General features: G+C 38.3%; 1 protein-coding gene across 7 annotated transcripts in view; it reads right to left on the reverse strand.

The window, feature by feature from the left end:
- The window catches only part of ANKEF1 (ankyrin repeat and EF-hand domain containing 1), an 89,937-nt gene that overhangs the window by 21,254 nt on the left and 52,805 nt on the right, over positions 1–15,878 (reverse strand). For 4 of the 7 annotated variants that reach the window (XM_070588830.1, XM_008533977.2, XM_070588832.1 and 1 more), the window contains 3 exons: positions 14,247–14,410; positions 12,900–13,037; positions 11,846–12,026 (listed from right to left, as the gene is read on the reverse strand). In XM_070588830.1, coding sequence (XP_070444931.1) covers positions 11,868–12,026; positions 12,900–13,037; positions 14,247–14,410 — 461 coding nt within the window. In that variant the 3' untranslated portion in view covers positions 11,846–11,867. Of the gene's footprint in view, positions 1–8,122; positions 12,027–12,899; positions 13,038–14,246; positions 14,411–15,878 lie in introns of those variants that run through there. The other 3 variants (XM_070588828.1, XM_008533976.2, XM_070588831.1) reach the window with 1 other exon arrangement.

Genomic DNA, 15,878 nt, shown 5'->3' on the forward strand with positions numbered 1-15,878 from the left:
TATTCCATCGACACAAACGCCTCTTCTACCTTCGTTTGTAAATTTCCCGCAGGACCCATTGTTAAAGAAACACAAATCCAGGAAAAAATATATATATACCCTGTACAAATATTTAGAAAATAATAACACAGTTCAGATGACTATTTACTTCAAATATCTCCCTAAGGGTAGAAAGCGTCTGAATTCCCCTCTTCCTCTCTTTTCATGCCACCCTCTTCAGAAACAAACTACAGGCAGGCTGGTTCTCTTGGGTACCTTCACGGGTACATTGTGAATTTGCTAAATTGTGAACTCAAGAAAAATTGCTAAGCCAAATGCAGTGGGGCAGATTCATTTGTACATAATTAGACGTGACTTTATCCTGAGCGTGCGGTAGAATGCAGCCTTCTGTCTCTCATGTTTATAATTTTCAGTGATTGATAATGCTCAACTCCAGTTTGAAGAAACAGAAACTGCCAACAGGATTGGTGAATTGCTTTCTCCCTTTAAGTAGCTGCTGAATGGATTCTCATTGCTGTTCTTGCTCATTCTTTACTCTTAAGAATGATTTAGACAAGTTTGGAAGTTGATAAAAGTTAACGCTTTTTTAAAGAGAAAGTTTGTTATACAAGATGATCCTCAAGAAGTCACCATCCAAAACTTTGCACCCAAACTATGTACCCCAAAGCTGTCATCTGTAGCAGTTGCTATCAGTGCCCTGCCCAGATTCCCTTTACCGGTTGGTGCCCCATTGCTCAGCTGCTGTGGTTGACGGTTGCTTCTGGCTAGAGCTTCCCTCTTCTCAGGAAGATTGCCTTTGGCTGATTGGAACCACCTTGCTCTGTGAGGTTTCTGTCCCCACAAGGAGCTGACCAATGACTAACTGATGCAGGGTACCAGCCAGCCTCCTTCCCTCTGGGCAGGACAACCTTGTGGTAGAGTTCATCCTCCACAGCTCCTCATTGAACCAGGTTGAGGCTAACTTTCTCTTCCTTAGGCCCTCTCCCTGTTGTTTCCTGCTTTCCTCACGCCCTTTCTCCTGGGAGCACTCCCTCAGTAAAGCACTTACCTAAGAGCCCCCATCTCAGGCTCAATTTCTGGGGAGCTTGACCTAAGGCACTGCTGTAATTACCAAACTATTTAGACTCTAAAACAAATTGGTTAGGCTCTAGAGACAAAACAAAAAAAGTAAACATTTGGGCTACTATCCACTAAAATTACTACGACTGGAATTAGTAACTATTCCATAGCAAATGGCTATTGTTCATCTTTCTCTAATTATCAGAAACTAGATAAAGAAAATGTCTACATGCTTGAGTCGCTTCAGCTGACAGTCTGAGAGTGAATCTGCTTCAACAAGCCTTTCCCCCTCTGATTGTCTAGGTCTGGGTCCCCATCCCTGTGCCTTCTTTTGGCTTACCCTGCAGCTTGAGACTGAAAGAAGGTTAAAAACACATCACTTATTGAGCACCAACTCTGCATATACACAAAACTAGAATCCTTGCACATATTACTTCAATTGATTCTCACTATAGATTATTTTGGGGAATATTATTACCCCTACTTTATAGATGATGAAATTGAGATTCAGAGACAATTTGTAACTTGATCCATTAGACAGGTACCTAGTAAATGGCAGAGTGAGAATTCAAATCCAGATCCGATGACTACAAAAACCACACTCTTAACCAATTCACCACAGTGTTAATTTAAAGATAAGGACTTATATAGAGAGACTATTTCCTTCTAAAGTTAAGCTCCTATTGATACATTTCTGTAGCACACACTGTTGGTGCCCCTTTTCCCGTACTATGAACCCACCCCCAGCTCCTGCATACTCTCCAGCCAATAGCACCCCCATGACCCGCCAATTCAATTCACTGAATTGCCTTTGAGCACTGCAATAGCCTTTCCAGTACCCTCTAGTCTGTAACTATTAAGGGATGCAGGAATCCAGAAGCCCAGCACATTAGCCTATGCTTTGCATCTCCCCACAGGTTAGACTTAAGCTGGGCCTTCATCAGAAAGCTCACCCCCACTTGCCTGTCCTGCTTCACCCCCTCGCCCCAACTGGTTTCCCCTGGGGAGCATTTCCTTAACAAATCCCTTGCTCCTGAATTCTTGGCTCAGTGTCTCCTTCTGAAATAATCTTAATTAAGTCACTATACATAAAGGAATAAAAGAGGCAAATACTAGTAAAACCACTTTGATATTCTGGACTTCTAGGTCAACTTGTATTTTTTTTCAAAAAAATAATTTTGTTGTTTATTCCAAAGTAATACATGTTCATTGTATAAAAGAAAACTAGAAAATATAGGTAAGCCAAAATAAGAGAATAAAAATCAATTCATAATTCTAAAACCCAGAAAGTTACTATTTATATGTGTTGCATATTTACAAGTCTGAGATTACCATACATATTAAATAGATTTTTTATGTAACTTTGACAGATTGTCTTTTTATGCCGGCAAAATTTCCTCTACAAAATTTTCCTTATGCTTATATAGGATTTTGTACTGCAATTTTTGGGGGGAGTGGGACCAAGCTCCCAGGTGATGCTGATGCTGCTGGCCCATGGACCACTCTTTAAATAGCACGAAGACCTTATAGGGCCATGAAAGAACTTTGGCTTTGCTCTGTTTGGGTTTAATGTCAAACTTGAAATAAACTTAGTCACTCAAACATCCTCTCACACAATTCCCATTCAAACATGTTATTGAGCCATTCAAATGAGTATAAACACTTCATATATGGAGAAAGAGAATTAATAGGACTTGACACTAACACTTTCTCTCAGTTTATGTTCACAAATAGCTGAAGGTGATCACAGAACACCCCTATAAATGAAACTGGCATTGAGAAAGTAGCATTCAGTAGGGTGAATATAGCAGAAAATGATAGCCTCTGAAAATCTGCTGTTACAGACTCATTTTCCTTGTTCCTGAATGAAACCATGGGTAGGCATTTTCCCTCACATTCAAGAAATAAAGTTTTCTCTAGTTATTTTAGGGAACAAAATGTCCTAGTCTCAGGAGCCAGCTTGAAGGAGCTTCCATTGGCCAAATCCGAGACAATTTGAGCACCAAAATAAATACTTCTAGTAAAGGAATTTTACTCATTAAATGAAAAAGGAATGCATGAGTCTATGCTGATTTACATACATAAATTAATGGGGAAGAAGAGAAAGCTCTGCCCTGCCGTAAAAAGTCAACTAAGAAATGTAGAAAGAATGATGAAATTAGAAAGTCGTCTTATGGCAATCATCACTGTAATAATTATTTCAGGCAAGAATCATCCACAAATGCTGAAATTCATGGGCGAAAGTTATGGGACTAACAGGAAATTTACATACTTTCAAGGGATCTATCCATTAGATACTTATTAATTACAAAAGAAAAAATAATAACTTTACAGAGGAGAAACCAGGTAGAAACGACTTTAACCAAGAGATTAAAGTTTACAACGATTACATCATACATCAACATCACGTGCTTCCTGAGGCGATATTCTACAATATCACATCCGTGGAATTCCTGCCTAAAAGGCATCATCTGAATCTATTCTTGAGGAAATATAAGACAAATCAAAATTGAGGGACACTTTACAAAATAACTGGCCTGTAGTCTTCTAATATGCCAATGCTATCAAAAAACAAAGATAGATTGAGGAACTGTCCTAAGCTAAACCAGACCAAGGAGATGTGACAACTGAATGCAGGCCATGATGTGGGATTTCTTTTGCTATAAAGGCTGTTATGGGGACAAATAAGATATGTAGATCTGATAGTTAATTCAAATATTAATTTCCTAATGTTGACAATTATAATATGGTTGTATAAAAGAATGCCCTTGTTTTTTGGAAATATATATTGAAGTATCTATGGGTAAGAACATCCATGTCTTCAACTGACTCTCAAATAGTTCAGAAAAAATCACACACACACGTATGCATACATAGAGAGTGAAAGAGAGAAAGCGATGTGGTAAACGGGTAACATGTAGGTAATTTGGGTGAAGAATACACAGGAATTCTTTGTAAAGTTCTTACAACTTTTCTGTAAACCTGACATTAAGTCAAAATTTCAAAATGAGAAAACAGACCAGAAAACCTCATAAAACAGACAAAATTTAGTTCTACCAGCCAATCTCCAGGCTTTATATTACAAAACCTGTAAGCAACCAGAGCTCAAGCCTGCCTCAGGGGCAGGTGGGCCCTGGTGCTGCTTCTTTCACTCATTCAGCCTCCTCCCCGAGTCCCAGCTACTGTGAAAGGCCCTCGCCCATCCGATGGTGGAAGGGGAGGGAGGGAGTTAAAGGAGACCCCTTTCATCACATATGGCTGACGGCGTTGTAATCTGAAGTTAGTGCCTCCTGGCAAGGCAGATTCTAAAGTGGACTCTGTCAATGGGGCTTTTGTGGATATTTTCGGAGTTCCTGCCCAGCACTCACTCCATTTCCTGGTGTGGGTGATGCCTCCACCAGCTTTTAACTCAATAGCACACCTCCAGCAATGGTCAGTTTTATGTCTTAGTTTGGCTGGGTTATAGAATCCGATTACTCAGTCAAACACTAGTTGTAGGTGTTGCTGTGAAGGAATTGTGCAGATGCAATTAACATCTACAATTAGTTGACTTTATGTAAAGGAGACTATCCTCAATAATCTGGGTAGCTTTGATCCCATCAGTTGAAAGGCCTTAAGAGCAGAACTGAGGTTTCCCTGAGGAAGAAGAAATTCCCCTTGTGAACTGCAGGGGTAGTTCTCGCCCAAGAATTTCCAGCCTGCCCATCCTGAGAGCCTGCCGGGCCAGCTCCTGCAGTCACATAAGACAACTCTTAGCAATAAAGCTCCTTATCTATCTACCTACCTATATCTATCTATCTATCTATCACCTGTCTAACTATGCTTCTGGTTCTATGTCTCTGGCAGAACCCTGATATACCTCTTTTCCAAGCATGAGTCAGGCCTCAGGCTCAAATCCCAATGGACATTTGTAAGGTTTCATGGTGGGTCTCTTAAATCCCCGCTTCTCCCTTTCCTCATACATATTTGCCTTAAGGAAAAGCCACATATGATACCTAGTCATTTTCTATTATATATATATTTTTCTGGCATCTGGCAATTCTGTCCAAAGTATCAGCTAGTGGATGAATACCATTCAAACCGCTTCTCCATTGCACAAAACCCTGGGGCAAATCCTTCTTGCTGAGGAAATGTTTATTTTGTAGTAAACAGAAGATGAGGGAATGCACTTTTAACATTTTTGCTAGGGAACTCAGAATCATAACTAATAGCATAAATATTGTCCTAGTTTGGGTCCATCCAGAAGCCGTCTTGAGACAAGGATTTAGGTGTAAGTATTTGATGATTATAGCCATTCAAACGGGAGTAAGGTGATATCTCATTGTAGTTTTGATTTGCATTTCCCTGACGATTGGTGATGTTGAACATCTGTTCATGTGCCTATTGGCCATCTGAATATCTTCTTTGGAAAAATATCTGTTCATATCCTCTGCTCATTTTTTGATCGGTTGTATGTTATTTTGTTGTTGAGCTGTGTGAGTTCATTATATATTTTGGAGATTAACCCTTTGTTGGATATATGACTTGCAAAAGTTTTCTCCAAGTTGGTGGGTTGTCTTCATTTTGTTCCTGGTTTCCTTTGCCTTGTAGAAGCTCTTTAGTCTGACGAAGTCCCATTTGTTTATTTTTTCTTTTGTTTCCCTTGCCCAAATAGACATGGTATTTGAAATTATGCTTCTAAGACTGATGTTAGAGTATATTGCCTATATTTTCTTCTAAGAGTTTTATGTTCTCACGTCTTACCTTCAAGTCTTTAATCCATTTTGAGTTAATTTTTGTGTATGGTGAAAGATAATTGTCTACTTTCATTCTTTTGCATGTGGCTGTCCAGTTTTCCAAACACCATTTATTGAAGAGAGCTTTTTTTCTCCATTATGTGTTCTTGGCTCCTTTGTCAAAGATTAACTGTCTGTAGGTGTGTGGTTTTATTTCTGGGCTTTCAGTTCTGTTCCATTGATCTGTGTGCCTGTTTGTACCAGTTCCATGCTGTTTTGGTTACTATGGCTTTGTAGTATATTTTGAAGTCAGGGATTGTGATGCCTCCAGCTTTGTTCTTTCTTCTCAGGATTGCTTTAGCTGTTCAGGATCTGTTAATGCCCCAATGAATTTTAGGATTCTTTGTCCTATTTCCATGAAGAATGTCATTGGGATTCTGATTGGGATTGTGTTGAATCTGTAGATTGCCATAGGTAGTACGGACACTTTAACTATGTTTATTCTTCCAATTCATGTGCATGGAATATCATTCTATTTATTTATGTCATCATCGATTTCTTTCAATAATGTCTTATAGTTTTCATTGTATAGGTATTTCACCTCCTTGGTTAAATTTATTCCTAGATATTTTATTCTTTTTGTTGCGATAGTAAATGGGATCCTATTCTTGAGTTCTCTTTCTGTTAGTTCGTTATTAGAGTGTAGAAATGCAACAGATTTTTGTAAGTAGATTTTGTACCCTGCAACTTTGCTGTAGCTGTTCATTATTTCTAACAGTTTTCTGATGGATTCTTCAGTGTTTTCTGTATATAGAATCATGTCTGAAAACAGCAAGAGTTTCACTCCTTCCTTGCCAATTTGGATAAATTTTATTTCTTTTTCTTGCCTTATTGCTCTGGCCAAAACCTCCAGTACTATGTTGAATAGGAGTGGGAAGAGTGGGCACACTTGTGTTGTTCCTGTCCTCAGAGGGATGGCTTTCAGTTTTTCCATATCGAGTATGATGTTGGCTGTGGGTTTGTCACATATGGCCTTTATTATGTTGAGGTAGTTTCCTTCTATACCCATTTTATTGAGAGTTTTTATCATAAATGGATGTTGGATCTTGTCAAATAGTTTCTCTGCATCTATTGAGATGATCATGTGGGTTTTATCCCTCATTTTGTTAATGTGGTATATCACATTGATTGATTTGCAGATGTTGAACCATCCCTATGTCCCTGGTATAAATCTTACTTGAACACGGTATATGAGCCTTTTAATATATTGCTGTATTCAGTTTGCCAATATTTTATTGAGGATTTTTGCATCTATGTTCATCAGCAATATTGGCTTATAATTTTCCTTCTTTGTGTTGTCCTTGTCTGGCTTTGGGATCAGGGTAACCCATAGAATGAGTTAGGAAGTGTTCCATCTTGAATTTTTTAGAATAGTTTGAGGATAGCTGTTAAATCTTCTTTGAATGTTTGGTAGAATTCTCCAGAGAAGCCATGTGGTGCTGGACTTTTGTTTTTTGGGAAGTTTCTGATTACAGTTTCAATCACTTTACTTGTGATTCATCTATTCAGATTGTCTATTTCTTCTTGATTCAGTTTTGGGAGGTTGTAAGAGTCTAAGAATTGGGGCTGGCCCCTTGGCCAAGTGGTTAAGTTTGCGCAGTCTGCTTTGGTGGTCCAGGGTTTCACCAGTTCAGGTCCTGGGTGTGGACATGGCACTGCTCATCAAGCCATGCTGAGGTGGCATCCCACATGGCACAACCAGAAGGACCTAAAACTAGAATATACAACTGTACTGGGGCCTTTGGGGAGAAGAAGAAGAAGAAGAAGAAGGAAAAAAAAAAAAAGAATCTAAGAATTTATCCGTTTCTTCTGGATTGTCCAATTTGTTGGCATTTAGTTTTTCATATCACTCTCTTATAATCCTTTATATTTCTGGGGTATTCTTTATAATTTCTCCTCTTTCATTTCTAATTTTATTTATTTGATCTGTCTCTCTTTTTTTCTTAGTGAGTCTGGGTAAGTGTTGGTCAATGTTGTATATCTTCTTAAAGAACCAGCTCTTAGTTTCTTTGATCCTTTCTACTGTTTTTGGTTTCTATTTCATTTATTTCTGCACTAATTTTTATTACTTCTCTCCTTCTGCTGACTTTGGGCTTTGTTTATTCTTCTTTTACTAATTCTGTTAAGTACAGTTTAAGATTACGTATTTGAGATTTTTGTTGTTTGTAAAGGTGGGCCTGTACTGCTATGAATTTCCCTTTTAGGACCACTTTTGCTGCATCCCATAAATTGGTATAGTGTATTTTCGTTTTCATTTGTCTCCAGATATTTTTCAATTTCTCCTTTAATTTCTTCATTGATCCATTGGTTGTTCAGTACCATGTTACTTAGTCTCCACATATTTGCCATTTTTCCAGCTTTTTTCTTGTAGTTGATTTCTAGTTTCACAGCATTGTGGTCCAAAAAGATGCTTGATATGATTTCAATCTTCTTAAATTTGTTGAAGCTTGCCATGTTTACCAACATCTTTGAGAGTGTTTCATGTGCACTTGAGATGAATGTGTATTTTGCTGTTTTTGGATGGAATATTCTATATATATCTTAATATATATCTATTAAGCCCATCTGGTCTAGTATTTCATTTAATTCCACTGTTTCCTTATTGACTTTCTGTCTGGATGATCTGTCCATTGATGTAAGTGGGGTGTTGAGGTCCTCTACTATTATTGTGTTGCTGTTAATTTCTCCTTTTAGGTCTGTTAATAGTTGCTTTATGTACTTTGGTGCTCCTGTGTTAGGTGCATAGATATTAATGTGTTATGTCCTCTTGGTGGAGTGTCCCTTTTATCACTATATACTGCCCCTCTTTGTCTCTTATCATCTTTATCTTGAAGTCTACTTTCTCTGACTTAAGTACAGCAACACATGCTTTCTTTTGTTCACTGTTAGCTTGGAGTATTGTCTTCCATCCCTTCACACTGGGCCCACATTTGTTTTTAGAACTGAGACGTGTTTCCTGGAGGCAGTATATTGTTGGGTTTTGTTTTGTAATCCATCCAGCCACTCTGTGTCTTTTGATTGGAGAATTCAATCCACTTACCTTTAGAGTGATTATTGATATATGAGGGCTTAATAATGCCATTTTATCACTTGTTTTCTGGTTGTTCTGTATTTCCCTTGTTTCTCTTCCCACATATTTCTGACTGCCAGTTCAGTTTGGTGTTTCTCTATGATGATTTTCTCTTTATTCATCATTTGTGTCTCTGTTCTGATTTTTTGTTTAGTGGTTGCCATGAGGATTGTACAAAAGATCTTATAGTTGAGATAGTCCCTTTTCTAATATCCTCTTATTTCCTTAGTCTAAGTAGGTTCCATCCCTTTCCTCTTTCCTGTCTGAATTATATTGTCACAACTTATTCTGTTTTGTGTTGTGAGTTTGTGATTAAAATCAAGTGATTATAGTTATTTTTGATGCTTTCTTTCCCTTTATCTTTAATGTTATAATTAAGTGTATGCTAACCTGTTCTGATAGAGAGCTGTGATTTTATGATTTTGTCTATTTATCTCTTTGTTCAAGGCTTTGTAACCCCCTTTTTTTTTTCAGGTATGAGGGCCTTCTTGATCATTTTTTGTAGCATGGGTCTTGTGGTGATCAACTCCCTCAGCTTTTATCTGGGCAAGTTTTTATTTCTCCATTGTATCTGTAGGATAGTTTCACTGGATAGGGTATTCTTGGCTGAAAGTTTTTGTCTTTCAGAATTTTGAATGTATCATTTCACCATCTCCTGTAAGGTTCCCACTGATAAATGCCTTGAAGGCCTCACAGAGGTTCCTTTGTGAGTTATTTTCTTCTGCCTTGCTGCTCTTCTTTCTTTGTCATTTACTTTTGTCAGTTTTACTAATATATGCCTTGAAGAAGGTCTTTTTACATTGATGTAATTAGGAGTTTTATTAGCTTCCTTTACACGTAATTCCAGCTCCTTCTCCAGGTTTGGGAAGTTCTCAGCTATTATTTCTTAAAACTAGCTTTCTGCTTCTTTTTCCTTCTCCTTTCCCTCTTGAATACCTATCATCCTTATGTTGCATTTCCTAATTGAACTTGATATTTCTCAGAGAATTTCTTCATTTCTTTTTAGTCTTAGTTTGCTCTCCGCCTCCATCTGCAGCATTTCTATATATCTGTCCTCTAAATTACTGATTCTGTCCTCCATAATATCAGCTCTGCTTTTTAAGGACTCCAGATTTTTCTTTATCTCATGCATTGTATTTTTCATCTCCAACATTTCTGATTTTTTTATAGTTTCAATCTCTTTTGTGAAAAATTCCCTCTGTTCATTAATTTTATTCCTGAGATCATTAAACTACCTGTCTGAGTTTTCTTGTAACTCGTTGTTTCTTTATGATAACTATTTTGCATTCTCTGTCATTTAGATTGTAAATTTCTGTAACTTCAAGATTGATTTCTGGGTACTTGTCATTTTCCTTCTGGTCTGGAGTGTTAATATACGTCTTCATGCTATTTGATGGGGTGGCTTTTGCCATTGCATAGTGCTTGTATCTGATAACAGATTCCACCTGCCACCACTGGGGGCAGGTAGAAGCTGTGTTTTCCGAGCCCTCTGTGACCCCTGGCAGATGTGCCTCTTCATTGGAAGCTGTGCCAACAGGGACTGTCTGTATTTGTCCGCTAGCTGCCACTGCTTTACATGTATAGGCACAGGCCTCCCCTGCTCTCACTGCTGGGCCAAGCTGGTGCACCAGGTAGGAGGGTTGCTTTCTTTTGCATGCACAATCTCACATTCCCCCGCTCTGCACTCACTGTCTGCCCACCTGGGTTGCTCGGCTTGGTGTGGACCCCCCTGCAATTGCTTAGATAACTCAGTGTGAGGCATTCCCACAGGGTGGGAGGCAACTCCAAGAGCGCAAGTGTTCCTGTGGATGGCTGCCTTCTCCCCCTTCCCCTCTCGGGGTTGCACACTGGCACTGTGCAAGGCCCTGCACCCTATATCACTGCCACTCTGGAGGAAGAGGATATCCCCTTACCTTCTTCCACTGCCTCCTGGGGTGTCCAGCACCCCCAACTTCAGATATATGGTTGTGTGGATCTCTCAGACATCTATTGTGTTGTGTGAATGCCCTCTGTTGGTTTATGAATGTCCTTTTCATTGTATCTTAGGGAGGAGAGACTAATGGAACAGCTCACTCTGCCGTGATGCTGATGCCACTCCTATGTGTAGGTATATGGGAAGTGATCTCAATAAAGACCAGAAGGGGTAGGGAAAAGTGAGAGGACTGGAAAGAGAAGGCAGCCAATGAAGGATGTGTTATCAAACAAATTACCACTGTGATAAACTTGATTTTAATCTTGCTGGGGAGCTCTAGCATCAGTAAGAATGTGCACTTCAGAATAATCTCACCAGAGTGGTGAGGGAGCTGTGCTGTTAACACACTGACTCTATTCAGTCACTGTTTGATAGCTACTTCCAGGAAGTGCTAGTTCTGACATACTTTGGTCCTCCTGTACAAGTTTAAATGTCAGAGGCAGCCTTCCAGTGTCTGGAAGTCAGACCTGAGAGTGTGACAATCACAAAGCAGAGAATAAATGGGTGGAGTGCTGACAGCATCTACTAGAGGTGTCAAAATTTATTTGACCCAAGGTGTCTAACACATATCACTTATAATACTGTGTGAGAAACAATCTCCTTCCTTAATGGATTAAAAACTACTTCTCTTCCCTAATATTAAATTGTTTTCATCAATTTCCACTACAATTATATCTTTAACAAACATAATGGTGTACATCTTGTAAATTTTTTGACAATAATGTTACATTTATAACCAAAATGCCATTTATTTCACTATATTCTTAAAGAAGATTGGACGATTTATCCAGAATGACATGTAATTCATTGAGAAATAAAACACATCTTCTCTAGACAGCTCAGAATATTTATAGTTGTTAAAACAAAAACAAGTATTTGGTTACAAATTCTTAATTTGTGGATTGCTTTGGGTTTGATGAAAATATCCACTTTCTCCAAAGTTTGGTCTCTGGGCCTCATAATGCTTACCCCAAGAAGCAACTGCTGTGATTTAGGTCTTGAGGGTAGCTTCCATTGCTTGAGCTTTCTCTGCAATATTCTTCTGAAAGGGCATCAGGAAGTCATCAAAATCTACCTCGTAAGTGAACCTCTCCCGACGCAGCTCCCTCTTCCTGATCAACTCCACCGTTGTGGCTTCAGGACTCCAGATCTTAAATAAGCAACCACATCCAGAGCAGGTATGAGTATGACAGCCAATAAACATGCCATATTCAGACAATTTTCAATATGTTTAATTTAAAACTATCAAATATACTTCTCAATCTATTTTAACTTATTTTTTCCTCTTACATGACATCAGTGATTACATGGACATCATTATTTCTGATGGTGACTATTTGGACAACTAAAATACTCTTCAGTTATCTCTCTGATGATCCTTGGACCTAAAAATGAACAGCTGCTGTTCATTTTTAGGATGTCAAAACAGGGAAACAATGGAATTAGTAGATCATTTGGGTTTACTACATTTATGTCTTATGGGGAAGTCAAAATTATTTTCATTGTAGAAGGCAGAGGGAGCTGGTGGTTTCTTATTCAGTATGGTTTGATGGGCATTGGCAAGACCACTCTTACTCCCCAAAGATATCTCGACTCTTTAACTGTAGATGTTTTAGGAAGCTACTGAGTAAATTCAGTCTTGATTAGCATGAAACTCCCAAGTGAGATGGTGGTAGTGAGTACCAAGAGAAAGGGTTGGCTCTGAGAAGTACCAAGAAAAAGTATCTGCAGAATTTGGTGACTAAATGACTATAGGGAATGGCATTGACCAAAGAAGACTTCAATCTTTTAAGGAAAATTAAAATGTCAATATAGAAATAGTAAGACAGGGAATCAGATATTGGGAGTTAAAACAAGTTGGACTCACTGAGATGGAAGTAGCAGGACCTGACAAAAAGATACCTTCAAATTGTAACTATGAAAGATAACCTTTGGACATTTGTTTGGGTGCTCTGCAAAAAGTATTTGAAAAGTGACACTATAAGTTTATGTCATGTTATGAAGATCTTTCCAAAGTACTTACCCTCCGTGGAATAAATGTGATATCTACTTTCTTGGTATAACCACTAGTAATCAACGAATTGAGATAAACCACATTATCCTTATGCATTTTCTTTTGCTCCGATATGGTTGGTATAGTATACATTGAAGAAAGTGGTTCCTTGAAACAAGACCAAAAAAATCTATCAATTGGAAATACCTATATGCACTTTCTAAAATTGTTTATTGTTCTACAGCTTACTCTGAAGCTGAAAAAAAAACCTAAAAATGCTACTATACGAATTATAATTTGAAATGAAATAGATTATTTTATCAAATTTGGGTCGGGAGAGAATTAGTTTGCCTTATTTAACTCTAGGTAAATAGTATCAGTGACAGATCACATAAGTTTTCAAGATATCCATACTTGACCTGTGGCCATTCATTTATCAGAAGGATGTATTCCTACTGAAATGATAATGGTGCATGTAGTAGGAGCTTTAGTTGATTCATCCTCCTTCACTTCTGGCCATCCTCACTCTCATCCTCCATGTTTGTTACTCTCTACTGTATGCCTACAATCTATTTACCCTACCCACTTACTACCACCTACATTTCTTCAACCTTTTCTAATTTGATAACCTTAAAGCTTTTCCTTCTTGAATTTTGTCCCCTGTCCTGTGTCTGCCAAGAATTTCCAGGGATCCTTCTGCTTCCTTAAAAGAAGCTTCCATGCTAGAAGTGTACTTAGGACCTCCCTGCTAATGACAAAGTCTTGATGTCTCAGAAATTCCCACGCGCAACAGCCTCAACCTTCTGCTGGTAGCTTAGAGGCACTCAAACCACTCCAGATTACCAGGAACAGTCAATTTGGTGCCTGTAAAACCTTCATTTTGCAGGGTATCCAAGTTACAAATAGCCCCATATCCCAGGGTTCAATAGGAATCATTAAAATTCCTTGGGAGAGGAGTGGTGGTAAAGTGGGTAATGAAAGATTATAAGATCAAAATGAAGGAAAATCATGCCTTCATTCCTCAGAAGGGTTACCCTCTTTCCTTGTTTGGGCCATCTCATCAAATCTGTATAATTCAGGACCAAATATAAACATATCCAATACCAGGTGTTTTTTCAACATTCTAATTGTATTTGGCTGAACCAACTTGGTTTTTGTGTGGATTCTGTTTGCAATGAGCACTTTTTAGACTTTCCAGTAATAGGAATTTTCTTGCTAGATATTTCTTTAAAAGTATTGCATAATGGTGCTAAAAATATGGATTGCATATTATTTTGCCTATGTTGTATAGCAATACATAAATAGTGCCATAGCCCCAGACCCCAGCAAGTTTTTAAGGAGCTCCAGTTACTAATGGGTAGGAATTGCTGTTCATACCTCTTCTTTCTTAATTTCAGGGCCTTCAGTCTTGGATTTAGGAGACGGCTTGCCTTTTAGTTTTTGATTTTCTGCTGGTTTTGGAAAGTTACCCATCTTTTCTTTAATCAAACCAATTATTCTATAGTCAGCGTATGCCTTTGCAACATCCATGGCAGTATGCCCTGTTTAAAAGATAAATTCAGAGTTACAATAAACAGATTAATAATAGACCAGGTAGAAAAATTTCAGTACATCAGCCCTAAGAATGTGGTAGCAAGGGTGATTACTAAAGCAATGGTGTGTGTAAAGTCATAGAGCTAGATGAGGTATTCTCTAAGGTGGATCCAGCTCAAAAATCTCATAATTTAAAGTGCCATCTACCAGCAAAACAATTTTTTCTTGTTAATTTTTTTGAGCATGTATCTTAAGGAGTTGATAGGAAATATTGATAGATTACACTTTGAATAGCTAATTGCTGGCTCTCTTCCCACCTTGCACACATTTCCTTTTGTGTGACAATTTTACATTATCCTCCCCCTTCCATGAGGTAAGGAGGTATATTCAAAAAGGTCTGGGGAAGCTGGTGGTCACTAGCGCTCTATGCTGATGGCTGAGTATAAATGACACCTCAGGCAGGCTTAATACAATACTACCTGTGACTCAAAGGCAGCCTGAAGCAGCCAGAGGTATTGATGCTCTCTGATCAAAAGGAAGCAATGGGTCCCACTATAAGAAAATGACATCTCCAAATAAGGAGCTCAAATGTTTATTCAAATGATTATTCTTCACGTGTGATATTTATGACATAAAGTAGGCCTCCCATTTACTTCCTAGAGAGAGCCTCCATTCAGGAAGTACTTTGTCCAGCTTTAGAGGATCCAAAGTCTACCGAGGGTTTAAACCACGTCAATTATTAGGAACAGAGAGTAAAAACAGTGTGATAACTCAAACTTGATCTGCATAGTGGTTCAAGGCCGTAAACTAATAAAATAACTACAGAAGTTAAGAGTAAGTGTTTAGGGGCCTGCCCCATGGCTGAGTGGTCAAGTTCACGCGGTCTGCTTCAGTGGCCCAGGGTTTCACCAGTTTGGATCCTGGGTGTGGACCTAGCACAGCTCCTCAAACCATGCTGAGGGCGGCATCCCACACAGCACAACCAGAAGGACCTACAACTAGAATATACAACTATGTACTGGAGGGCTTGGGGGAGAAGAAAAAAAAAGAGGCAGATTGGCAATAGACGTTAGCTCAGGGCCAATCTTTAAAAAAAAGAAAAAAATAGTAAGTGTTTAGACATTTTTATAGCAATTTGATAGAAGAATTTCTGTCATTTGAATCTAATGATAAAAAAAGTTTGGGCTTGTATTTTATGGCTTTTTCCACTACATTTTTCCAGTAAATAATTTTTTTATTGTATTTTATAAAAGTATCAGTCCATGACAGATTGCAAACATAAAGAAGTACTCCTTTAACACCAAAGATTTGAGAAGCATTGAGTATAAGACAAACTTCCATAACATTTAATTCAGGCTTGTATTTGCAGCGGTGACTCAGGGGAAAATGTGGTCCCTCAAGAATAAAATCAGAAGGGGTTTGGAATCTGACATAAATCCCCTCTTCTAACCCTAACCATTGATAATATGAACACGT

The sequence above is a fragment of the Equus przewalskii genome, chromosome 21 (genome assembly GCF_037783145.1).
Source record: "Equus przewalskii isolate Varuska chromosome 21, EquPr2, whole genome shotgun sequence".
NCBI classification, from domain to species: Eukaryota; Metazoa; Chordata; class Mammalia; order Perissodactyla; family Equidae; genus Equus; species Equus przewalskii.